Below are 26,049 nucleotides of genomic sequence, written 5' to 3' on the forward strand. Positions count from 1 at the left end.
ACTTCCAGAAACTCAGGATGTGCAGCAGTCTATTTTTTAAGACTATGGTATCTTTTGACTCTCCACATCCCCCCTCCCAGTTGCTAATGCCTGGGGAATGGGGGAGTTCACCTGAGTGCGGCTGCATGTTTTGCTTAATACTTATCTATGTTGATGACATTACCTAGGATTGAAGAAGATGACTCTGAAGGCCAAGGAGAAAAATGAACGTGGGAAGATGCCACCGGATGAGTAAAAGAATCCGTAGTAATCATGCGCTGACTTAGCTTGGCTAAAGTAAACCAATCCCGTGTCTGGGTGACAGTAGCCTGTAAAATAGAACATTCAATGGTTTAAGTTTATTTCAGTGCAAACCTTTATAGGTTCAAAAAGAGGAACAGATTTGCAAAATCTTCATTCCTTTGACACTTGTGTGAATAATCAAAGCAGAGGTCTATAAAGCTGAGATGACACATTGCAGAGCCCGATAACACAACACAATACAATACAGTGGTACCTCGGTTTAAGAACAGTCCTGTTTACAAACGATTTGGTTTATGAAGTCTGCAAACCCGGAAGTAGTGTCCCAATTTGCAAACTTTACCTTGGTCTAAGAATGGAACCTGAATGGTGGAAGGGCACCAGCGGTGAGAGGCCTCATTAGGGGAAGCGCCCCTCAGTTTAAGAACGGTTTCGGTCTAACAACGGACTTCCAGAATGGATTAAGTTTGTAAACCAAGGTAGCACTGTATGTGAATGTTTAAGTAGTTAAAGTCGTGTATATGCAGTATACACCAATTAAACCATACAGAAAGTGGTCACTGATAGCTACAGGTTGCAATAAATAACACTACTGAGATGTCTATCTGACAAAAATACATAGATCTGAATTGTGATGAAAGGGACCTGAATATTTTTACTCATCTTCTTAACTGTACCCCAGCATGTTGTATATGTACCAGTGAAGGGCATTCAATTCTATGTCCTTAAATATGCATTAGGGATGACACAATTGTATTATTCCATAGCTCTTGTGCCTTTAACATCATCGCGGCTAGAAAACGTTCAAGCTTTTCCAGCATCGCAATGCTGAGAAAACATAATCTAGTTACATTCCCCTGACAAAGTTGAAATTCCAAGAGTTCCCTAGGAGGAGGGATTGATTGTTAAACTACTCAGAGAACTGTAACCCAGTGAGGGGAACACCTCTCAGCACCTTTAACAAACTACACTTCTCAGGATTTTTTGGGAGAAATCACAATGGTTTAAAGTGGTTATAATACTGCTTTAAATGTAGAGTGTAGGTGGAACCAAAGAGTCAAAGACTCTAAAATAAGGAACAGAACAATACACATATAGAAGTGACAAATAATCAGCAAATAAAACTATTTTTAAAGGGGGGGAATCAAATAGATTACACAATTCTAAAAATAATAAATGCAACATAGTAAGACACAGATCAACATGGTAAGACACAGATCAAATTTGGTTCAAAGTCTTAGCCAAATTTCATGCAGGTTGCAAGGAGAGATACAGCTGTACACAGAAAAAAAAGGCTATCCTGGATCTGTTTAGGTCACGCGGCATCTATTTTACCTGGCCAAGAGAGACGTAGAACTTTCTCATAATTAAATCATTTTCATTCTCTTCAGAGGTTTCTGAGGGTGGTAGGCTTTTGGTGAACCAAGGATAATACGTTTTATCTATAACAACGTTGACGCCAGTTCTGCTCCACTCCACCTGCGATATCAGCTTAGCTAACCTACAGTGAGGTGACAAATATCATACGGTCACTTAGATTATCTAACTGGTTTTTGCAGCAGCATTACTGTTCTCTTAAAGAAACCAAAATGTTGGGAGACACTTTATGAATCTACTACTCTTATCCTTTAATCCTATTCAAAGGGTACTTTAGCAAATGGCCTTGTCAGGATGCAACCCAGAGAACTCCTCCCCCAATGCTCATTTCAGTCTACTGACCGGTCGCTCATTCCTCCTACCTGCTAGGGGAAGCAGGGGATATTGTTTTTCACTATAGCAGACTGAGAAGAAGAGGTGTTAGGTGCAAGGACATGGAGGATTGCTGGGCTGGAAAAGCAGCAGATGCACATTAATTTGCATCTTTGGGAAGTTGTTAAAAGTGACAGAAGGATACCCTGTAAATACAGCATGACCTTAGCCTCAGGTCATTCTGGAGATAGACAGATTGCAAGTTGGCAGATTCCATCTGGGCTCTAACTGGCTTAAAAACAAAATTACAGGTAGCACAGACTAAGGAGTCAAACCAGGATCAGTCAGTCAGTATGTATGGCCAGCTGGAACCCCATTGGCTCATGTCACCTGCAGTACATCCTCCAGTCCTCTGCTGGAGCTGTAGTGCCAGAGTATAGGCCTATGCTTCCCTCTGCTTGTCAGCTGCCCTGCTGATGCACTGACTCAGGCACTCGGACCCTGCCTGCCAGAGTCTCCATTTAGAAACCTTTGGAGCACTAAACTGCCGCAATTAATTATTTTTTATCTTATTTACAATAAAATTGGACAACCCACTCTCCCCCTTCAATGGAGATGTTCAAAGCAAAATAAAACAAATCCAATAAATTAAAACAAGTTAAAACATTAAAAATAACAGCTCCTCCACACTAAAAACAGCTTTAGAAATCAAGGCGGGCAGAACCAACGCCAAACCACATGGAAGCAGCTGTTCCGTTTGCCTTGATCTCCTTGTACTTATTGTAAAACAAATATATGTATTTTCTGCCATCAATCACTTCCATTTCCTCTATAGTTTTCTTGACGCCCTGGGCTACATTCTGTGTTTTTGTAAACTACCCTGGAAGCTCTGCTGAAGGGCAGTATAGAAATATTTTTAAACAACTAAACAAACAGTGGCTAGATTCCCCCCCCCCCCCCGCCGAGAAAATAGTAGGTTAGAGGCATTGCTGCCCCTGGTACGTGCACACAATTGCTGATCATCTGCCTTGTAGGTTCTATATTCATATTACTGCCTGTATTAAATCAAAGCCAAAGCCAATTTAAGCTTTGTATATGAAAACACTCTGAGTTCATATAGATGTGTCGCTCCCAATACCTTAACGGAGAAGGAGGTCTGGAGAAGGAGGAGTTGGTGGTGGGGCTCCTTCACCAGTGCTTTCTGTCTCTTGGACAAATGTCCTTGCCATCTCCCTACCAGAGTTAATCAGGGCTCCTTCCACACTGGGCATTTCCCATAGCAAAGCTACATTTTGTTTGCTCTTTTCTCTTTTCAAAAGAGCATCTGCATGTCATGAACAAAACACCCCTCTACTTCCATATTTTCCCTCCCGCCCCACAACAGCTCAGAAAATCCAACTTTTTAATACAGTGGAGCAGTTCTGCAACTTCCTCAACACAACTATTGAGTAGGTACTGGGGCTGATTTCGGCCTGTATAGATATTGCTCTACCCATTTCCTTCCCTATAGCCCATCACTCTTCCCTAGGAAACAACTTGGGTTGCTTCCAGAAGACCTGTTCATTCAGCATTCAGACGGATTTGTTTGCAGAGTGTTTGAAAGGAAGTTATATTACATCCAGTGTTTATTGAGCATTCATTTCTTTTGTTTGTGGGGAGGTATATGACATCTCATCAAGCAACTGATATTCCAAATTTGCAGTACATTTTCCTGCTATTTTCCTGACCACAAACGGTGTTGGTGGGGAATGGGTTTGCTGCACAAGAGTGACAAATCAACTTTAATTGTGCAATCTGAATTTGCAGGTATGCAATTGAAAACCACCTGCAAAATAACTTGGAATCAGTCTCTTATCACTTTAATCTGACCCTTTCCTTTATATCCATTTCTTCTTCTCCCTCCACCGACCACCACCACAATGCAACTGGGGAAATCATGATAATGGGTGAGAGTATTTAATGTCTCCCCATGATGGTACAAATACCACCCCACACACTTTTAGAGGTGAAGAAAGGAGGAGTGCCCACCTGGCTGCAGAATGTTATCTGGATTTCTAAACAGATAGGTAGCCGTGTTGGTCTGCCATAGTCAAAACAAAATAAAAAAATTCCTTCCAGTAGCACCTTAAAGACCAACCACACGAAAGCTCAAACCAAGAACTAACTTAGTTGGTCTTTAAGGTGCTACTGGAAGGAATTTTTTTATTTTGTTTTGGATTTCTAAAGTCTGGGATCAGAGTTGCTATTCCTCTTACAGCTTAAAGCAGAATGTCAGTGATCGGGTGCTGCTAAACCGTCCAAACCTTGAATCACCCCAGGATTAAGGCTAAACAGGATTAGCACTTACCGTATTTTTTGCTCTATAAGACTCACTTTTTCCCTCCTAAAAAGTAAGGGGAAATGTGTGTGCATCTTATGGAGCAAATGCAGGCTGCGCAGCTATCCCAGAAGCCAGAACAGCAAGAGGGATCGCTACTTTCACTGCGCAGCGATCCCTCTTGCTGTTCTGGCTTCTGAGATTCAGAATATTTTTTTCCTTGTTTTCCTCCTCCAAAAACGAGGTGCGTCTTGTGGTCTGATGTGTCTTATAGAGCGAAAAATACGGTAATTACGGTAAGCTTTGAAACCTGGGTTTGAATTTGGTTTCAAATTAAGAGCAACCTCTGCCCACAATGGTTAACTTTGGTGCAGACGTAACAATTAAGCATCAGTAAACCATGCAAAGAGGATCTGCCACAAAATGAGGGAGGCTGAGGGAGGAACCCCATGACCCAATGGTACACTCCTGCTTCTCTTAACCGTGGTTAAGGAAGCTGCCTTATAGTAAGTCAGACTACTGGTCCACCTAGCTCAGTCCTACCAACATTGACTGATAGCAGCTCTGCAGGGTTTCAGACAGGAGTCTTCTCCAGTCTTACTTGGAGATGCCAGAGTCTGAAGCTGGGACCTTCTGCATGATAGAACACATGCTCTACTGCTGAGCTACAGCACCCTCCGTTCCCGGATTATGTCTATACCTCCTCTTAGATCAGGGACAGGGAAACCTGTGGCCTGCCATAAATTGCTGGATTCCAGAGTATGCCTCTAAATGCCCGTTGCTGGAAAGCACAGGAGGGGAAAGATGCTACTGTGTTCATATCCTTCTTGAATAGGCATCTGGGTGTCTACTGTGAGAACAGGATGCTGGACTAGATGGCCCTTTGCCTTGATCCAGCAGCATCTTCTCACGTTCTTAACATTCATCAGCCCCAGACAACTTCAGTGAAGATGGAAGCTGCCATCAAACAACATCTGGAGGACCACAGGTTCCCCATCTCTGACTCAGATGCAGTTGCAATTTGTGTTTTAAAGAAAGGCACAGAGATATACGGAGCAGATCAGGCAAAATGAGCCACAATGGGAATGCTATGGGAGAGATCTATTGATTAAACACATGCATACCAGTAAAGTTCGGTAATGATTAAATGTGGAACATCATGTACAGGCGATAAATTAGGACTGCCTGTAAAAATTACAGAATGAGAGGCCATAAAAATAGCATCAGTTTCATTATTCACATAAATCATTAAACTTATATAAGCTAGGCCAAAAGTATCTGAGAATTATTATCATATTTGTTCAAGAGAAATGTACAGCTTTAAAAACCTGCGTTCCAATTAGAAGTTGCAGTACCTGTATTCAAAGTAACAGTCGCTCTCTAAAAACGATGGGAATCTTTCCTTCTTAATCCACGCAATAGCCTGCTCTCGGTCCAGACACTAACACACACACACACACACATATAAAAACCTTTGTAAATTATCTTTCACTTCAGGTATTATATGCCATGTAGTCAATAAACAGATTTGCTTAACAGACTAACTCCAGCAGTCTAGCAGGACTTTATGAAATGGTGAGGCCATGGTGGAAGAGGGGGCAAGTCATAATTTGGCAGCAGTGGAGACAGCTTGTGATCCAAAGATATAATTTGAAAATCACTGGACTTCAGAGGAATCCATACCTCACATTGTGATGGTCTGGGGAGGAGATTAGAATGGGGAGAAGTGGACCTCTGCTCCACCCTGCTAGCCACACCTGCCCCCCCCCCCCACTGGCACAAAGCTCCCTCTCTTTCACCTGCCAAAAGCTCTGAAACAGCAGTCTAACTGAATGCATCTTCTGTTTGACAGCTGTCCAGTCCAAGACTGATTTAAGAATAAAGAAAAATTTAAAAAGGAGAGCAGGAGCTTTAAAGGTGCCCATTGACAGTTAGCAACACCAGGACAGCAGACTGAGCAGCAACACGAGTCACAAGTCTCCCCCATCAGAGTGAGATAGAGCACATTCCTATTTGAATTACAGTAATCATTTCTAAATTTGCATCCCTATATATAAATCACCACATTCAAATTGGTGGAGTGTTTTGTCCTCTTTTTTGTGATGTTGCAGTTAATCATGCATGCCTTATTTGAAATGCAGGGTGAGCTGCAAACATGTTAGAGCAGGGACATCTTCTGGCTGGTGGACCAGATCCTTATCTTCCCAACTCTGGCAGGCCAAATATGACAGGTGATTGGGCCCACCTACCTGTCAGTCATCTAATGCAGGCATAGGCAAACTTGGCTCTCCAGATGTTTTGGGACTACAACTCCCATCATCCCTAGCTAACAGGACCAGTGGTCAGGGATGATGGGAGCTGTAGTCCCAAAATATCTGGAGGGCCGAGTTTGCCTATGGCTGATCTAATGTCACCATGATACCAGATGATGGTTGTCAAGACTTCAAAGCGCAGCACAGGGCTGTTTGAAAGCCCTTTTGGAAACAGCTCCATGCTGCTTTTTGAATCTCTGAAAGCCAGACTTTTAAATAGCAATGAAGGGATATTTGCAAAAGGGCTTTCAAACAGCCCCACACTGATTCCGAAACAGTACCCAGCAGGACTGAAGTCTCAATTCATCAGCTGATGAATGAAGACTTCAAATCTGCTCTCTGCAAGGGTTTGAGCAGGATTTCATTCCCACTCTTCAGGTGAGCATATATTTATTTATGTTTATTTAATGAAGTATTTCTAATTTGCACTTTCATAAAAGTATACCAATACGGCATATAGCTTACAATATATATAATGAAACCAGTAAAAGCTTAACTAAAAATATCAATAAAACATCAGTGAATATGGGTTAGTTAAAAACAAAAAAAGGCCTGTCTAAACAATACAGTTTTCAGAAGATATCTAAAATAAAGCAGGGCTGATTCCTGAACCTCTACTGACAGGGAGAGCCACAGGGCAGCAGGATCTGTCACATTAAAGGCTCCATCCATAGTAAAGGCCAACAAAACCTCGGGGGGGGGGGACCACCAGACGTGCCCCATCAGAGCATTGCAGTGATCAAGGTAGAGCATAAGGAATCAGACAGTGTTTAAGGTACTTTGGTAGGTTGTCTAGGACTTTGTAAGTAAACACAAACACCACAAGCACTTTTACATTTTCATTAATAGTCGCCGCATCGGCCTGAAATTGCTTCTTTGGGTCTATTCTAAGTGGCAAGGAATTGTTCCCAAAGGAAATAGTGAAATCCAAGAAGCCCTGCTACTTGGCAACCTTCATTTGGTTCTATAGGGTTGTGTGGGAAGCATGCTCCCTGGTGCCCCTGAACATCTGCAGAGAAGACAGGGAAGCCTCACTCTAAACAACGTCCCAGAATAATGAATGCTGATGTTGGCCATGGATCACATAATACTTTTTGCAGAGGCAAAGGATGGCCGTTCTTCTCCTGTTAGAATATGCCTCCTATGGTTTACTGATAATGGTTTCTGGAAAGACTGAAGACCGCTTCTTTATTTTGGCCAATTTTTCTGGATGTAAGAAAATAAATTTGTAATTATTTATGTTCAGCTGAAACAAATTCCAGCCTTTTGTCTGCAGTGTTCCTGAGAAAAGATGATATGCCAAAGTCAGATTTATCATGCTAAGGGAAAACAAACATCCAAAGTTATGTTCTAAATTTAATAATACAGCAATACTATGCATGTTTATGTGTTCACTGGGGTCTATTCCTTTGTAAGCGTATTTGGCATTGCACTGAAAGTATTTTGCTGTTGTTGTTGTTAAGCAAATTATAAGGGCAGCCATCCTATTGAAGAAAAAGCCCTTATCATGCAGCAAATGTATATGAAAGCTTGAAAGGAGGGGGTGAGATCGTGTCCACCAGTGCCAATTTTCATTTCCATGCATTCCTCCAGTGGTGTGTGCAAAGCTTAATACATAAAACTGTAAACATAATAGGTCAGGAAAAGGCAGGCTCTATGATCATGCCAGGGGCAGCCCTTGGTAATATGGCACCCTGTGGAAAGCCAAAATTTGATGCCCCAGCCCTGCCTTCCTAAAGCCACCAATTGGCTAAACACGGGACCCCACCAACTGGATAAAGATTTTGGAATTGCTAATATATAGCACATCATATTGGGTTAATACCTCTTAAATGCATAAGAACAATAATAAAAATAACAGCACCAATCATCAACTTACCATTGTTGAATAAGTTGGGTCAAAATTTAACACTGGTGGGGGAGGGGGAACAGGTCTGAGGTCTGGAATTTCTTGCTTTGCTGGCCTTATGACATCGTAAATGGGATTCCGGGGTTTCTTTTCACGCAACATCTTTTTCAGCTGGTTTTCCAGATGCTGGGGGGCATCGGTAGCAACTTCAAAAACGCCAAAGTCAGGATTAAACTTAATTGGCTCTGCAAAGGTCTACAACAACAAAACGTAAAGATTAAAATAGAATAATTATCATAGGTTGCAGTATAGCTGTGTATTGGTGGATGTTCCTGAAGCTGGAAGTCCAGCTGCTTACTCAGCTGGTTGCAAGTTCTCTGGAGTTCAGTGGGACTTACATTTGAGTAGGCTTGTATAGGATCGGACTTTCTTTCTATTCCTTTCAACCCATGTGATGTAATAATTTGCATTCTGGATGGGTTTCTCGCTGAATTTTGGTTGATGGCATTAGGTTTTGCTTTAGAACATTCTGAGATTGTGACCCTTCACCAGGGATATGGAATCTGTGGGCCTCCAGATGTTGCTGGACACCCCCAGTTCCCATAATCCCTGACCCTTCACCATGATGGCTGGGGCTGAGGGGAGCTGGAGCCTAGCTACACCTGGAGACCCACAGATCCCACAGCCTTTCACCTTCTAAACTTACTAGGAAGATCTTCCATGCACTGTCAACATAGAAACCTTACTGGTTATAGGCATCTGGTAGCTGGTGGCTCTGCCTCTTCTACCTCCTGGTTCTGCCACCAGTAGGAGGCTGCTTCAAGCCTCCTTCCCCTCCCTTCTTGTTTATGTTATTTTGACATTTCTTAACTTTGGGTCGGCAAGAACCTAATTATACAGTCTTTGCAACATAAGAATTTAAAGTTTCCTGCAGTTATTTAAAGAGGAGGGAAACACAAATAATAACAATAAGGGATTAACTTCTAATTCCAAATGGTTGAACCCTTGCTAGTTTATATGAGCATGCAAATGAAGCACGTAAATTCTATAATCTGGAGCTATTTGAATAGACACTAGATAATTTTAGTTGTACAATATTTACATAGAAAACTAACCAAGGATAACATTAATTAATCACTTGTATCTATTTTTAATTCAGTCCCTAGCTGTAGAGCCCAAGGGCCCATTTTCCAACATGCATTCCAATTAGCTAAATTGAAAACATCTGGTTCCTTTAATGTAGTAAAAAAGATGCCAATAACAATGTTTTAAATATAAATCGTATTGTCATTTTGGATGCTTCACCACCAATCATTTACACGATATATACAGGAATGGAATGAAACAACCAATTGCCTTCGCCAGTATGATTAGCACCAAACTACTAAGTTAATCAAAGTCACATTCTCGAATTCAACAACTGACTTCACTCTTCTGAACTGGGCCTCACACATGCAAAAGGGTTCAGTGGTATTGGAGAAGACGACTCACATTTTGCATCCCAAAGCATTGCACAAGCACGGCTGAACATATGAGTAGAACAGTACGAATCACTTGGTTGATGGTTGGGGGAATTAATCCATCTCTGCCCCCTGGTGTATGGCTTACCGTGACTACATGAATATGCTGGCTCCCAAAGAGGAGCTTACCTTCACTTTCCTCTTGCCCGGGCTTTTTAGGTCAGTGTGGGATGCCAAGGTTTGGCTCACTGTATCATCTACACATGGGATTGTGGTTAAGGTCTCCCTTTCTTAATCATGACCAGTAAACATATGAGGAACCTTGGGTACAGACTGTGGTTAAGGAAGAGAGACCTCAACCATAATCCCAGGTTTAGACAACACACTAAGACAAACCTTGGCTTAGTTGACATGCCCCAATGAATCAAAAACCAAGGGAGGAGCAAAAGGGCTTTGATCTCCTCCCCAGTTAAGCCACCTGGCTAAACAAACCCTGTCTTAGCATTATGCACAAGCCACGCTTATGAATAAACTTACTAAAAAGATCTATATGTATACCTGAAGGAGCGTCTCCACCCCCATTGTTCGGCCCGGACACTGAGATCCAGAGCCGAGGGCCTTCTGGCAGTTCCCTCATTGCGAGAAGTGAGGTTACAGGGAACCAGACAGAGGGCCTTTTCGGTAGTGGCGCCCACCCTGTGGAACGCCCTCCCTTCAGATGTGAAGGAAATAAGCAGCTATCTTATCTTTAAAAGACATCTGAAGGCAGCCCTGTTTAGGGGAGCTTTTAATATTTAATGCTGTATTGTTTTTAACACTTGATTAGAAGCCGCCCAGAGTGGCTGGGGAAACTCAGCCACATGGGCGGGATATAAATAAATTATTATTATTATTATTAATTATTATTTACATTCTGATGTAATTTCTATGCAAGAAGTGCCATTCTTCTGCCCCTTAGAAGTTGACCATCCAACAACCACCATACCACTGAAATCCCCCATTATACAAAAACCACAATGTAATGGTTAGTTTTGTCAGATGAACACTTCTAGCATCTATGTAGGCTAGCAACAATTCTTTCTCCTTAAGCACATGCTTCCTGGGGTAGATGACATTCAGCCCAATGCTATTCTTTAATTTAACCTCTTGCCTACATAGTAATGCTTACACCTGGACCCTGTTTCTAGGCAACGGCTGCATAAGCACAACAAAGATAAAAGGCCAAATTGTAATGGTGTTTTAACAGGGGCGTCACATTCTTCCCGAGTAACTCGTGTGATGAGCTGCAGGAGAGTCAAACTGGAAATATAAAAGTGTTCACATTAACCACATTAATGTTGACAAGAGAAAAGTCTCCTGAGAAAATCAAATTATGATGAGGTCAGGGTTTCTCAACAGCCACTTTCCATTTTGTTGCTTTGACATGCATTGTAGCATTGTTCTCTCAACCTCGAAACCCACTGGGGTTTCCCGCATGAGATAATTCTTACAAAGTCAACATTCTCTCTGTGATATTTTCATGGGCAACCAACTATGTGTGCTCACACTTCGGAAATGCAGTTTAGAATCTGCTGTGACCTGGAGGCAAGCGGGAGGGGCTATTCCACTTCACCTATTCCACTTCAAGAATACAGACGTCACCCTATTACCCTATATTATCTCATAAACCACTTAATATTCACAGTAAGTGTTTAAGGAAAAGTTTATATCAACATACTTACAGGGAGATTCAAGAATTCATTAAAGAAGTCTACAAGCATATCATCAGTTGCTAAATAATCCTCCTGCAAGAGCCAAAAAGAACAAAACTATGTGATGTGATGAAGAAAGAACAGTTTACATCTAACAGGAGTAGGGATGTTGGAGAATTAAAAGGTAGCAGAAATTGCTGCAGTGTGCATGTTCTTCTGTGGTCAGGAATGGAAATCAGTTAAATATGATTTGGATTTGTTCACATTGTTGTTTCAAGTCTGCAAACTAGATGCGGTTAATTATTTTTATAAAACTGCTTTTACATTTCCTTTACACTGAATAATAACAATAACAATAATTTATTTTTGTACCCTGTCCATCTCACTGGGTTGCCCCAGTCCCACTCGGCATCTTCCAACAAAATATAAAAGAGCACAACGAAACATCAAATATTAAAAGCTTCCGGAAACAGGGCTGGTTTCAGATGTCTATGAAACAAATGTAAGTTATATAATTTACATTCAACAGTTGGCAGCAAAACTAATAACATGAAATTTGGTTCAACAGAAAGAGTGCCGATTGTGATGAATGTAGGTTGGAGTGGAAATTACTGCCTTCTTAGAGGGGTTGGCAATTTCCATACTGTCAGTTTGCTGTTTGTGAATTGTTTTCAACTCTCTTTACAGGTACATAGGAAGCTGCCACACCAGGTGAGACTGTTTGTCCATTCAGTATTGTTAGACTAAACCATACTAGATTAGAAGGATAAATTATCTGGCCTAATATAAGGCCAGCAGCTGCTTACTGGACATTTACTACGGAACATTTACTACTACCTTGTTCGCTCACATTTTATGAAAGATTCTCCTCTCATGGTTTCTTTTTTATTATTTAATTGTTTTATGATTTTCAATTCTATACATTTCAATAATTTTATAGTCATTTTAACATTTCAAAACTTGACTTCCTTCCCCCTCTTTCTGTGGTTCCTTAAATTGATTTTTAATATTTACTGCATATTCAAATTAGCTTAATTTGCTCATTTATTCATCTACTTTAAATATATATTCATGAAACTGCAGGTTATTACAATATTCCTGTCAATGTTCTTAACTGTTTACAGATCTTTTTGTAAATATTCAATAAACCATTTCCATTCCTTTATAAAAAGTTTGTTATCTTGAGTTCTTATTTTCCCGGTAAGTTTTGCCATTTCTGCATATTCCATAAGCTTTTGCATCCATTCTTCTTTTGCTGTGACTTCTCCTTTCCATTTGTGGCCTCTCCTCTCATGGTTTCCATCTTCTGTTTCCATTTTTAACTCAATGCGGTAGCTGTGCAATTCCCTCACACAGCTGTTGCATAGATTGCTCTAGCCATTTTCATTCTCTGTGGTCTGCCTCTCCTCTCTAGGAATCACCTTCATCACTTTAGCTCTTCACTCTTCAAATAGAATACCTTCCTCCTCTGCCCCTCTGAAGTAGGGGGCAATTGTGAAGGGGAATGCAGTGAGGGAGACAGGTGTATTTAAATACCCTTTCCCCACACACAATGGTCTCAATGAAAATCATGCCTCCCTCAATCATTTGGGGTTGAGGAAAAGGTGGGGGGACTACCCACTTAGTGACTATCAGAAGTGTGACAGAACAGTTCCTATTCCAGCTAAAAGAAGAAAAGACAGAAATGGCTTGATCCTTAGGTTATGGTTGTTTGGGGGGTGCAGCAGCAGCCCCTATCCCTTTTGAGCCCCTCAGCTGTTCCTCTCTCTTAGCACCATCTTGTCCTCTGCCTCAGGCAGCAAAATGCCTTGGACTGGCTAGCCCTAATGATGATGATGATGATTACTATTATTTATTTATACCCCGCCAATCTGGCTGGGTTTCCCCAGCCACTCTGGGCGGCTTAAAACAAAGATTAAAAATACATTAAAATGTCACACATTAAAAACTTCCCTAAACAGGACTGCCTTCAAATGTCTTCTAAATGTCAGGTAGTTGTTTATATCTTTGACATCTGATGGGAAGGCATTCACAGGGCGGGTGCCACTACCGAGAAGGCCCTCTGCCTGGTTCCCTGTAACTTGGCTTCTCGCAGCGAGGGAACAGCCAGAAGGCCCTCGGAGCTGGACCTCAGTGTCCGGGCTGAACGATGGGGGTGGAGACGCTCCTTCAGGTATACTGGGCCGAGGCCGTTTAGGGCTTTAAAGGTCAGCACCAACACTTTCATTTTTTAAAAAATTTTTTTATTAAGTTTTGACATAAATATATTTCACAAACATACAAAAGACAAAATGAAAAAGAAAAAACAGAAAAAGAGAAAAAGAACAAAAAACAAAAAACAAAAAACATGAAATACAACTTTAATGACATTGATCGACTTCCCTTTATCTCGATTTCGGAAATTATTATCTTGTTTATCTATCTGCTGTGTCTATTCCTTAATAAAACTTTTTACGTAGTAAGCGTTATCTCATGCTTACTGTGATTTCTGTAAGTACATATGTGTTTCTGATCAACATTTTGATTTTCCCCTTGTCTCTATTTCCATATATAGCCTAAATTTATCCCATTCATTGTTAAATTTTGCACTTCTTTGATTTCTTATTTTCTGTGTCAATTTAGCCAGCTCCAAATAATCGGATAATTTAAGTTGCCACTCCTTTAGTGTTGGGATTTTTGGTGTTTTCCAGTACTGTGCTATGAGGGTTCTGGCGGCCACCGTTGCATATTGAAAAAAGGTTCTATCTTCTTCTTTGATATCCTTCCAATTATCCCCAGCAGGAAGGCTTCGGGTTTTTTAACAAACGTATATTTATGAATTTTTTTTAATTCATTATAGATGGATTCCCAAATTTTTTTGAGAATCTCGCACGTCCACCACATATGAATGAATTCGCCCTCCTTGCTCTTACATTTCCAACACAGTTTATCGCCCGTTCTATACATTTTATGTAGTTTTACCGGCGTTATGTACCATCTGTACATCATCTTATACATGTTTTCCTTTAGTGTCGTGCATGCTGAGAAATTCATATCTTTACACCACAATGCCTTCCATTTGTCAAACTCTATGTTGTACCCTAGGTCTACCGCCCACTTCACCATCACATCCTTTACTTCCTCGTCCTTGGTGTCCCACTCAAGCAACTGGTTGTACATTTTTGATAATAATTTTGTTTTACTTTCTATTATTTCAATCTGAAATCTAGATTTCTTGTCATTTATTCCGATCTTGTTATCTTCCCTCCACATTGAATTAATTTGATGGTATTGAATCCAGCCAGTCAGCTTGCTTTTTATTTCTTCATAAGGTCTAATCCTCCACCTGGATTCTGTTTTGGTTAGTAAATCTTCATATGTCCATCTTTCCCCCTCTATATTTAATTTTTTAATTGTTAAAATGTCAACACTTTCAATTGTGCTGGGAAACGTACTGGGAGCCAGTGTAGGTCTTTCAGGACCGGTGTTATATGATTGAGTGCTCCTAAACTGTCCACATCTGGAAGTACTCGGGGTCTCTAGAACAGGTCTGTCCTTGCTACCTGATCCTTATAACAAAAGGAATCAGGGCTTTCCAGGGGCCTTCTACATTCAAAGCATGTGTTCTACCACCCAACCAACAGTCTTTCTCCCAATGACTAGAATTAAGGCATGTTTCTCCAGACAATCCGTTCAGAGAAATGACGCACTTCCGCCTGAAAATAACTACCTTTAAAATAAAGGACATTGGAAATCTTATCAGAAGGCAACCATATTCATCTTCCTATTTCAATTTCTCATACCTATCTAAAAACATCTGGACCACAATGGTGCCAGATGCTGGGATTTAGAGGTTTGCACAGGGTGTTCCCAAACTAGAAATCTTAAGATTGAGGATAGGGCCTACCCTGGTCAGAGGCAGATTTAGGGGAGTGCCACTGGTTCGGTCACACTGGGTGTCAAGCCTTGGGGGTACTGCAACTATAATTTAGTATGTAGAGCATGTAGTATATAGAACCAAATTTTGGCATCACACAGGCACTGCTGAAATTTGAGTGCCCAAAGTCTGCCACTGCCCTGGTGAGCTACTGTGAGCTGCATATGTGTAGCTCTCAACACTCTCTTTCAATTTCAGAAGGGAACAGGAGCCTCTGTGAAGCATAAGCCTGTGATTGGCAGGAAGTAAAAAGCCAGGCTCAGCCAGGTCTTGTCTTGAGATCAAGCCTGGTAGAAGACAGCAGAACATTATGTTTGATGCTTTTCAGCATGCAGTTTCCCGCTCAGGCCACTGACTTCAGAATGTCAAGAACGGGATTTAGGTACAATTGCCACAGCCCCATCCTGGCCTTGACATCCCCATTGCAAACACAGTTTCTCACGTGATTAGATAATGATGATCTCAAAGCATAACAATCTTTGTGTAAACCTCTGAGATTAATGGGGTTCACACAGCAGCACACTGACACAGGCAATGATCTGAGTCTTAAATGTTTAGTTGTGTTTTGCATGAAAAATTATTAGAAACAGGCCACGGTCAATAAACTGACATAGTTCACGTTTATTCAGTCATCATATGCAGATAGTTTTCCAATCACCCCATTGCAGATGACTGGATTTGAAAAATTAACAAGAATTGCAGATTTTTCTGTCCCCAGAGAACTGTATAAAACAAATCACTTCTTAATACAGGAATCTGAAACCCTTTAGAAATATGCAGACATGTGCTTTTATTTGACCATAACCATGTTATTTGGGGGACTAAAATAGGGGTAAGAAATATATACAAATTGTATCAATTAAGATGTTTTACTACATTATTTACACACTTAGCATATTAATGGAATTATCTTTTTTTTTTTAATATAAACAAAACTTCCCCGTAGATTGTTAATTGTTATTCCCCTTTTAAAAATCCACCTTTATTCCCCTTGCAGCAATGGCAGCATCAGAGGGGGGAAATAGAGAGAAGGGGAGAGAAGGAATAAAGTAGATTTTGGAGGGAGCCAGTCCCAATTCACATCTTACAGTTTAAGGCTTAATCTTCTCAGATGAAAACAGCTGTAGATATCATGTTAATGTGTTTCACAAGTTACTCTGAATTCCATAAGAATTATATTGGAGCAATTATGTTTTGAATTGAAGCCTTGAAACTTCTAATTTAAGGTTCTGTTTATCTTTGGATTTAGTTGTTGTCCCTTGGTGCTGGTAGAAACACAAATCTTTTTTTCTGACTAAAGAACAATCCTGGGAAACCTTGATCCATCTTGTAGGAGTACGTTTGCTTTTAACAATTGTATGACAGAAATTCAACAGGAGGACGTTATTGCTAACACTTTATGTTACACTGATGGGAAACATCCCTGGGAAGTCTTGTGCAACAAATCCCTTTCCCTAAAAGACTGGAGTCTTACAATAAGTGATGAGGAAATACACTTGGAATTGTGAGTAGCACTTGCTTTGACACAAGGTCATCTAATCTTTCTGCAAATCAGAATGAATGCTTAATAAACAGGTCATTTGGAAGTGACTGCATTTTGGGATACTGTTACCTCCCTTCTCTTCCCTATTGCCTAAAAACCCATCCAAGGGTCTTTGTGTCCTCATCTCAGGCAAATTTAATAACAGAGTGCTTTGAGCCCTTTGATAATACAGCACTTAGTACATTCTGGATGAGTCCTTGCTGTGCCTACAGGGAACCATCCCAACTTTCTAGAACTGAGGCAAAATGTACCAAGTATTTTATCAACATTGGAGGTGAACCAACCACTTGTTCCCAAATAAATATGCTATTTTTTGCCTGAGCCCTGAGTTTGAGCTAGCAGTCAAGACAAATAAAAACACTAGAAATGGACTATGTCTTCTCCTAGTTTCAGGGATGTAAGACAGCTGAGACTTCCATTCTGACCTGTATTCATCTTAATCTACTGTTTCCTCTCCGCTGCAGTTGGGTTTGTGCCAAACGCTATCATACTCATCTCACTGTCTGCTATTTAACATAAATTATATGTGTTACATAACTATTCATGTAACATATTCATTTCCATGTAAAGGAAACATCAAAACAACATCAAAATGACTTAATTGTTAATTATTCATCATTTGCAGACTTCAGGAAAAACCACAACAACCATGTGAGTGAATACTGATCGTATTCACTTGACTGATTTCCACTCCTTACCATAGACACTTCTTAACTGTAGATATTTCCATGTCCTTTTCTAGTTTCATTGGAATTCTCCGACATCCCTAGCTAACTGGGGAAAGGGCTCAAAGAACAGGGAAGTCAATTTTCATGGGGCCTTGCTCGCCTTGTGATGACATCTATGCCTTGCAAAGATAAAGGGGCAAGAAAAACCTTACTATATTTAAGCCTGTACAAAAAGTGGGTGGGTAAAAGAAAAATTGGATAGTGTTGACTTGGCCAAGCTCTTAAAGCCACAGTGTAATAACAGTATGAGAGCTACATGTTTCAGGGAAATGATGGATGATGTTAACATGCAGCATTCCAGCGGCAGTTACAACCTAAACCTTTGTTATCTTATCTTATTTCAGGGCCCCCCCTATTCCTGTGATAGTAATCTGATTGTAATCTGTTTCAACTGTTTTTAATTTTGAACTTTAAACTGCTGTAAACTGGGACCTGCTGGTGAAGGGCAGGTAAAATTAAAAATTAAAAAAAAAATGTGTGCCTAAGGTTGCAATCCTATACATGTTTACTGGAAGTAAGTCCCACTGAAATTCTGAATAGACAAGCATAGGAATGCACTGCATTTATGGGTATAGTAATTAAATGCATATCTGGCAAACCTTTAATTAATGAAAATTAGTATGCTTTTGTTAGTTTAATTAGTCCATAATGCAATTTATCCTATTGTCCTAGTTTTGAAATTTGTCCTAATTTTTAAATTAATATCCCCTCTGCTTTGTAATTTGAATTTTCCTACGGCTGGGGTCTAATCCTATACAAATTTACTAAGGAGTAAGTTCTATTGGACACAATGTGACTTACTTCCAGGAAAATATGCATAGGAAAAGGTGCACCATTATAAAGAAAATAATAATAATTTTGAAATAATATGTTTAAAAAAATATTTTCCAATTTCCACCTCTATCTTGTGATATAAAAAGTTAATTTTCTTGATTAACTAATAGGGAGTGAAGTGTGAGGCATTGTTGCTCCTCTGTTTCATTATTGTTTCACTTAAGAAATTGCATGACATATAGCAATTATATTTATATCATATTTATATTTATAATAACTACCCAATTCATCTATAAATTGAGGGCAGGAGAGGAAAAAAGTTTACTTACAAACTCATCATCCCTTATGCTGGGGGGCACTGAAACACAACACAAAAAGAGAAAGGAAATAAAAGTTATTAAGCCAAAGCATTTTTCATTTGTTTTTAATCTTACCAGAGATCAGTGATCACTAACTATGCAAATGTAGTTGTAAATATTGAGAACAATGTACATTTTAGAACCAAACCCATTTGCATATCCAAAAAAAGCAGCTATTTCACAATAAAATAAATATATTCCAGATAACATTGTTTGCAAGATAGACTGATATTCCTTTTTGTAAAGGACAGTAAGGAGGAGATGGAGATATAGATCATTGGGGGGGGGGGCTTATCCCATATTGGGGACCTCACTGGGCCCTTTTCAGGATGTTTGGGTGTGTAAGTATCATCAGCTCATTTCTTGTATCTGTAAGAGCAGCTTGTTTTGCAAATATTTACATATCATCTGCTTATTAGCTCTATATACCACCCACAAAAAAAAGTTTCACCTGCTGATTCCTGCATATGAAGCTGCTGCTAAAAGCAAAGGAACTGTTTTGGAATGAGTTTGTTTTCTAGCCAGTGGCCAATTTTAACGAATTATTCTAAAAATTGATGTACAGGAGTGAAAACATGTAGTGGGCCTAAGCAATAAAAAAACCCCCAGGGTTTTAAAAACAATAGTTTCCTGAAATATACTTTAGGGAAATGACAACTGAATCGGCCAATTTATGAGTCTGCAGTATCCACCTATAAGATGCACAGACACTTGAGAATTTGAGTCGTTGCTTCAAAATTAAAAGCAGAAGACTTTTAAGAACATTTCCCGATGCATGTTGAATGATCCTCATTTCAAGCGCCATAGATTATGAACTCACTAAATCCTTGTCTAGGACTTAGTGCATTCAAAATCTAATGGGTTCAACTCCTGGATGAATCCTGCTAACAGAAGCAATCCTGAATGGCTGATACAATGGATACAGAACTGGACTCTAATCCAGGAACTATTAAAACAGATACCTGTCACAGGTGCAGCTAACCTATGGGCCACAACTTCCAACATCCCTGAGCATTGGTCATGATGACTGAGATGATGAGACTGGGTGCAACAACACCTGCAGGGCCTTAGTTACCCCTGCTAACTAGGCTTTTCCCTGCACAGCCTCAGTATCTGACCCTGTGCAATAAGTCACTATCTGTACAACTCAGTTTACCCTGTAGATTAGAAAATGAAGGCTACATAATTTAGGAGTTTGTCAGGAGAGAACATGCTAGCACTTGTAAATAAATATATGACCGTGCAGCTTTATAAAAAGATACCGTAGGCCTATGTTACCAAATTAGTGTACAACAATCCCAGAATTTGGGACATATAAAATCTACTGATTTCAGTTACCTTAAGCGCACCGCTCTATGTTAAAGAGTGAACAGGGGATTTCCCCTATGGAATAGTGTACAGTGGTACCTCGGGTTACATACACTTCAGGTTACAGACGCTTCAGGTTACAGACTCCGCTAACCCAGAAATAGTGCTTCAGGTTAAGAACTTTGCTTCAGCATGAGAACAGAAATCGTGCTCAGGCGACGCGGCGGCAGCAGGAGGCCCCATTAGCTAAAGTGGTGCTTCAGGTTAAGAACAGTTTCAGGTTAAGAACGGACCTATGGAACGAATTAAGTACTTAACCTGAGGTACCACTGTATTGGAATAGTATGTGGAATAGTAATTGGACAATACATACAACCAAGTCATTTGTCGTTTGTATGAGCTTTTGGAACATGGGAGCAGATTGCTCTTTCCACCTGGGCTGCATGTTCACACCTGACGCATTGCAATCTAAAAAGCGCTTCTGAGCATCACTTGTGAACATGCCCTTTAGGGTTGTGGGGCTTGGCTGGCTGACAATGTATTTTCCTTTCAGCGTTCACCATCCCTCTCCCTCCCACTGAAACATGAACTGTGACGGGATGAAAGCGGAGCACATCCGATCCTCTTCATTGTCTGCTATGCTCTCCGGCCGCAGTACATACCCGTGGTGAGCTTCTTCTCCCGCATGGTGAGGATGGGCGCACTGCCTCTGTATAGCTCGTGATCCCGCCTAAGCTAAAGCCACATGGTCCTCAGGGGAGCCCGGGGAAATAACTTCTGCCGGGCCCGGGGCAAAGAGACTGCAGCGGGCCTAAGCCTGGGCACGCACGAATTGCTCGGCGTTTACAACTTGTCCTAGTTATTGCGCGCTATCACAGCCGAGCTGGGTTGCTATGGAGCTGCTGCAGACCGTGCACAGGGGAAACAAGGCTCCTTGACTCCATGAACAAACATTTGTCTTCTTGGGGGCGAAGGCTTTCTCTCGGCTTGGCTAGCCAGCCGGATAAAGCGAGGCGCGCGGAAGGAACGAGCACACAAGTGGTTTAACCTGGGGGAGAAAATCTCCCCGTCGGTGGACAGGCGACCGGTTCCTTCCAATACGCCTCGCCTTCACTTTCAGCCTCGAGGGGGCGCAGGACCGCCCGGCCAGGTCTGCAAACGACAGCGCCCTCTCCAGTTCTAGCCCGTTAGGAAATAGCTTGGGGGTCTTTCCCTCTCCCCCCCCCAAAAAAAAGCCCGCTGCGTTTAGACGGCTGCAAAGATTTGCGTTGGTGATAGGACCCTTCAGGTGTTGCCCACGCTGCTTGCAGCTCCCATCACCTGCAAGAGGAGGGGGTTGGTTCGCCGATATTGTGATGCATTTAGCAACGCGTAAATGCTGCCTTGGTGACGATTGTGCTGTGTAGAATTCTTATCTGCCCTTCCTGGCAAGCCTCCCCCCTCTCTCCTTTAAGCAAACAACTCTTTGGCATGACCCCCTCGGCTTCAAAATAACGTCGACCAGTCTGGCAGGGGCACTTACATTCCATTTCCATGGAGGAGTTGTTCTTTGAACAGGCTTTTCTTAACTATCCTGGTGCAGATGCCATCAGGTTTAGGGTTAAACAGGAGCAAAAGGTTTTTTCCATAAATTGAAGAGGCATGGCATAATTTGAATGTAATAAGGGTATGGCCTTTAGTTGCCCTGGATTTGACTGATTCAGAATAAATACCTCCAACAATTCAGCCTAGAACAGCTGAGGTTCAAAATATCACTGCAAAAGAAACGGTGCCGGTGACATTTGTAATCAGAGTTAATTTCTCCACATGTCATCAACTTTGAGTGTTAATTTTAAGGATTTCCAGGCTCTGCCCCTCCTTTAGCGATATGTGAAAATACGGATGGTTTAAAAGCTGATAATTTAATCCTGTGGAAACTTACTTTGGTCTATGGAAAAGTGAGAGGTGAATAGTAAGTCGTATCAAAGGGTTCCACTGTCTCACTAAAGTATTAATTCTGAATCCCTGCTCCTGATTATGCCCTTATTCCTATCTCTGCTCATGGGTTGGCTGTCTGTCATTTATTTTCTTAACTCACATAGTCTCCTTTGCGCCGAGATTAGTAGATTTGCTTCAAGTTAATTTTCATAGTGGACGTAATAGCCTGTAATTTATATTTATTTCTCCATACAAAACAGAAATTGAACATCCAAGATCCCTGTGGATTTGTGCATGTTAACACTTTGGTAGTAAACAACAAAATCAGATTTTATTTTATTGTTAGCAGAGGCTGACAGTGCAATCCTTTCATGTTTATTCAGAAGTAGCCCAACTCCATTCAAGGGGGCTTGCTCTCTCAGAGGAAAAAATAAGCCCTTCATCCAGTCTAGCATCCTTCTTGCCCACCCTTCTTCCATACCTGTGGGGGATTATGATGAAATTCATCAACATAAGTGAACAGTACTGAGTCTCTAAATGCCTCAAATCCCAGCTTCAGATTCAAACAACCAGACAACTACAGTGGTACCTTGGGTTACATACGCTTCAGGTTACAGACTCCGCTAACCCAGAAATATTACCTTGGGTTAAGAACTTTGCTTTAGGATGAGAACAGAAATAGCACGCGGCGGCAGCAGGAGGCCCCATTAGCTAAAGTGGTGCTTCAGGTTAAGTACAGTTTCAGGTTAAGAACGGACCTCTGGAACCAATTAAGTACTTAACCTGAGCTACCACTGTAGAGTCAACCCAAACTATCACTGCAATCAAGATACAGCTCAGGTTAAGAAGCCCATTCACTTCCTATGCTAGCTCTGATGAATAGCACTTTACAAATGTAATGATTCCAACAAAGACAAATCTTTTGACACTATAATGAAACTGATATCAAAACCTGACTTTACTGATAACCAAAGTGTATTATTATTTTATAATTCTAAGAGACCAACAAAACACCCGCTAAATGAGAGGATATATTCCACAGAGTTCTGAAGGCCCATGGTTAGGCTATTCTAATCATCCCATCACCACAAGGAAGCAACAAGCCTGGGATTTGTCAGCAACCTAATGACACCCCAGCTTATTGGAATACTTGTGTTTCCAGAGCTATGCTGAATATTCTTATTTCCAGCAAATGTCCTCCTATGTGTGCTAAGCCAGCTGAGCTGCTAGGGAGACCAAGAAAGAAGTCATAACTTAGTCCTGATGAGCCAGCTTCTTCTTGCCTTCCAGGTCTTTAACATGATCTCACTGAAACAAAGACTTCTCAGAGCCATAAGTTATAACTGATAGCCAAAGGAAACACATTTTAAATATTAAATACTCATTGGCTATAGTTGGCAGGCAAGGCTGAAGCATGAACCTACGATGCTAAGTTTACAGATGCACTGAATAGCCTAAAAGCATTAGTTCAGGTTTGCCCCCCCCCAGCTTTTGTGAAGTATTTTTCGAAGATGAATCTTTGATGTCCCCTAGCGGTGAAATTGAGTATATTTCAATGAACAATGCACAGAAGAGCTTCAGATATCAAACACCAAGGGAATAGAAAGATGTTTGGTACTCTTAACCTACTCACTCCAAACCCTCCTACACGCCTCTTAGCACAGGCTCCCCTGAAGATCTAAATTCAACAAAGAAAGAATGCCCTCCATTTCTCACAAGATCATCTGGCAGCAACTTAAAGTACTCAGAAGGGGGGAGAGTAGGCGTTTTAGTGTCTGGTTTATATCACTTGGGTTCGTATGGGATGGATACCGCTGCAATTAATTTCATTCTAGTAATGGAAAAGCACAGGCAATTTGGAACCATACTTCCATGCTGTGACAGAACTTTTTTTTTGGAAAATATTTCTTCTGGCTTGTTCTCTCTGCCCCTTTCTTATGAAATCTCGTATTAACTTTATCATTATCTGCTTCAACATACTTCATGTTGAAACAGTTAACGTTGCCATCTTCTTTCTATGTATTTTAGAAACACTGTGCCCTTATTTATGCCCATTACAAATTGCCATCTATGCTGCTGATCCATAATTTCTTTAGGTAAACACTCTTGCGCTCTCTCTCTCTTACACACACCAACACACACACACCAAGGCATTTCCACATGCAACAACTGGTTTGTAGACAAATTGCCACCGACTACGTGACTGCAGAAGGAAGAGGAAACACACACGTCAAGGGCTTTGAAGAAACACAAACTCAGGACGAAAGGGAAAAATAGCTAAGAGAAAGACACATTTGGCAAATCCTCACCAGTAATCAACTTCTGCTCTGATACCTGTGTCCCCACTGTGGAAGGACGTGTGGATCCAGAATTGGCCTCCACAGTCACTTAAAGACAAGACTGTGTTCATGGAAGACAATCTTACTCAGCTACGAGTGATCGCCAAAGAAAGAAGACTGTGTCCAATTCTGGGCACCACAATTTAAGGAAGATGCTGACAAGCTGGAACACATGCAGAGGAAGGCAATCAAGAAGATCAAGGGACTGGAAACCTTATGAAGAATGGTTGAAGGAGCTGGGCAAGAGGAAACTGAAAGGAGATACGATAGCCATCTTCAAATATTTCAAGGGCTGTCACTTGGAAGATGGAACAAGCTTGTTTTTGCCTGCTTCAAATGGTAGGGCCTGAGCCAATGTATTCAAACTACAAGAAAGGATACTCCAACTAAACATATTAGGAAGAGCTTTCTGACAGAGTTGTTCAACAGTGGAATGGACTCCCTCCATAGGTGGTGGCCTTGCCTTCCTTAAAGGTTTTTAAGCACAGGTTGGATGGTGTTTCCTGCATTGCAGGGGATAGATGATCCTTGAGATACCTTCTAACTCTACAATTCTATGATTCTACAGTGGTGCCTCGCAAGACGAAAATAATCCGTTCCGCGAGTCTCTTCGTCTAGCGGTTTTTTCGTCTTGCGAAGCATCCCTATTAGCGGCTTAGCGGATTAGCGCTATTAGCAGCTTAGCGGCTATTAGCGGCTTAGAAAAAGGGGGGGAAGGGAAAAAACTTGCAAGATTCGCAAGACATTTTCATCTTGCGAAGCAAGCCCATAGGGAAATTCGTCTTGCGAAGCGCCTCGAAAAACGGAAAACCCTTTTGTCTAGCGGGTTTTTCGTCTTGCGAGGCATTCGTCTTGCGGGGCACCACTGTATTATCACTTGTTATAGCTTCACTTGCATTCGCAGCACAGTTGATTAGGAGGAAATGCATACAATCAATCAATTTCTGTTCCTTGTTAGGAGGGGGATGTATTATAAACACAGCTTGGGATGAAAGCAGTTGTGAATGAAGAAATTATATTTGTTTATTCCAAACTGATTATTTTGATGTATTTGTATATCTTCCAGTTGCCTTATGTTTGATCTCTTGTGATTTTATTATTCTGCTGCAACTGCCAGTTGCCTTGGAACTGTGGAATGGGGTAAAATGATGCTCTAGCAATAGCCATCAAGCAGAAGGCTATGGGCTGCCTGCATGTTTCTGCATACTTAGAAGCAGGGAGTGTCGCACCTCTGTCCAGCTCAGATGATACTGCTGAGATTATCAATTTAAGGAGTAACAAATTTTATTAACTTGCAAGAACTGTTACCTAAATTTACTTGGTTTTCTCTTCCTTACCTTTTTCATTTTGCAGTGTGTCTATTAGATTGTTAACTTGGGCAAGTAGGGAGTCTTATCTTTTGATCTCTGTATAAGACTTCAAAAATAATAATAGTGATGCTTGATATTAAATAAAATAATTTTGGCTTGATGTATGCAGTATGTTTTAATGTACTATTATGGCAATATCTTCTCACATTTATCATAAAATACTCCTTAAAATGTAACGAATATTTAATTATTTTTAATTTATTTTTAATTATTTTTAATTTAATTTAATTTGTGACA

General features: G+C 40.9%; 1 protein-coding gene across 1 annotated transcript in view; it reads right to left on the reverse strand.

Moving 5' to 3' along the window:
- The window catches only part of RGS22 (regulator of G protein signaling 22), a 77,152-nt gene extending 55,702 nt beyond the window's left edge, over window positions 1-21,450 (reverse strand). Inside the window, exons 1-7 of the mRNA XM_079984708.1 lie at window positions 20,849-21,450; window positions 18,849-18,877; window positions 11,589-11,651; window positions 8,438-8,662; window positions 5,602-5,687; window positions 1,576-1,741; window positions 164-308 (exon numbers count right to left, since the gene is read on the reverse strand). Of these exons, the coding sequence (XP_079840834.1) occupies window positions 164-308; window positions 1,576-1,741; window positions 5,602-5,687; window positions 8,438-8,662; window positions 11,589-11,651; window positions 18,849-18,877; window positions 20,849-20,873 (739 nt within the window). The 5' untranslated portion in view covers window positions 20,874-21,450. The remainder of the gene's footprint in view (window positions 1-163; window positions 309-1,575; window positions 1,742-5,601; window positions 5,688-8,437; window positions 8,663-11,588; window positions 11,652-18,848; window positions 18,878-20,848) is intronic.
- Between the last annotated feature and the right edge of the window lie 4,599 nt (window positions 21,451-26,049).

The sequence above is a fragment of the Podarcis cretensis genome (genome assembly GCF_951804945.1).
Source record: "Podarcis cretensis genome assembly, chromosome: 7".
Taxonomy (NCBI): domain Eukaryota; kingdom Metazoa; phylum Chordata; class Lepidosauria; order Squamata; family Lacertidae; genus Podarcis; species Podarcis cretensis.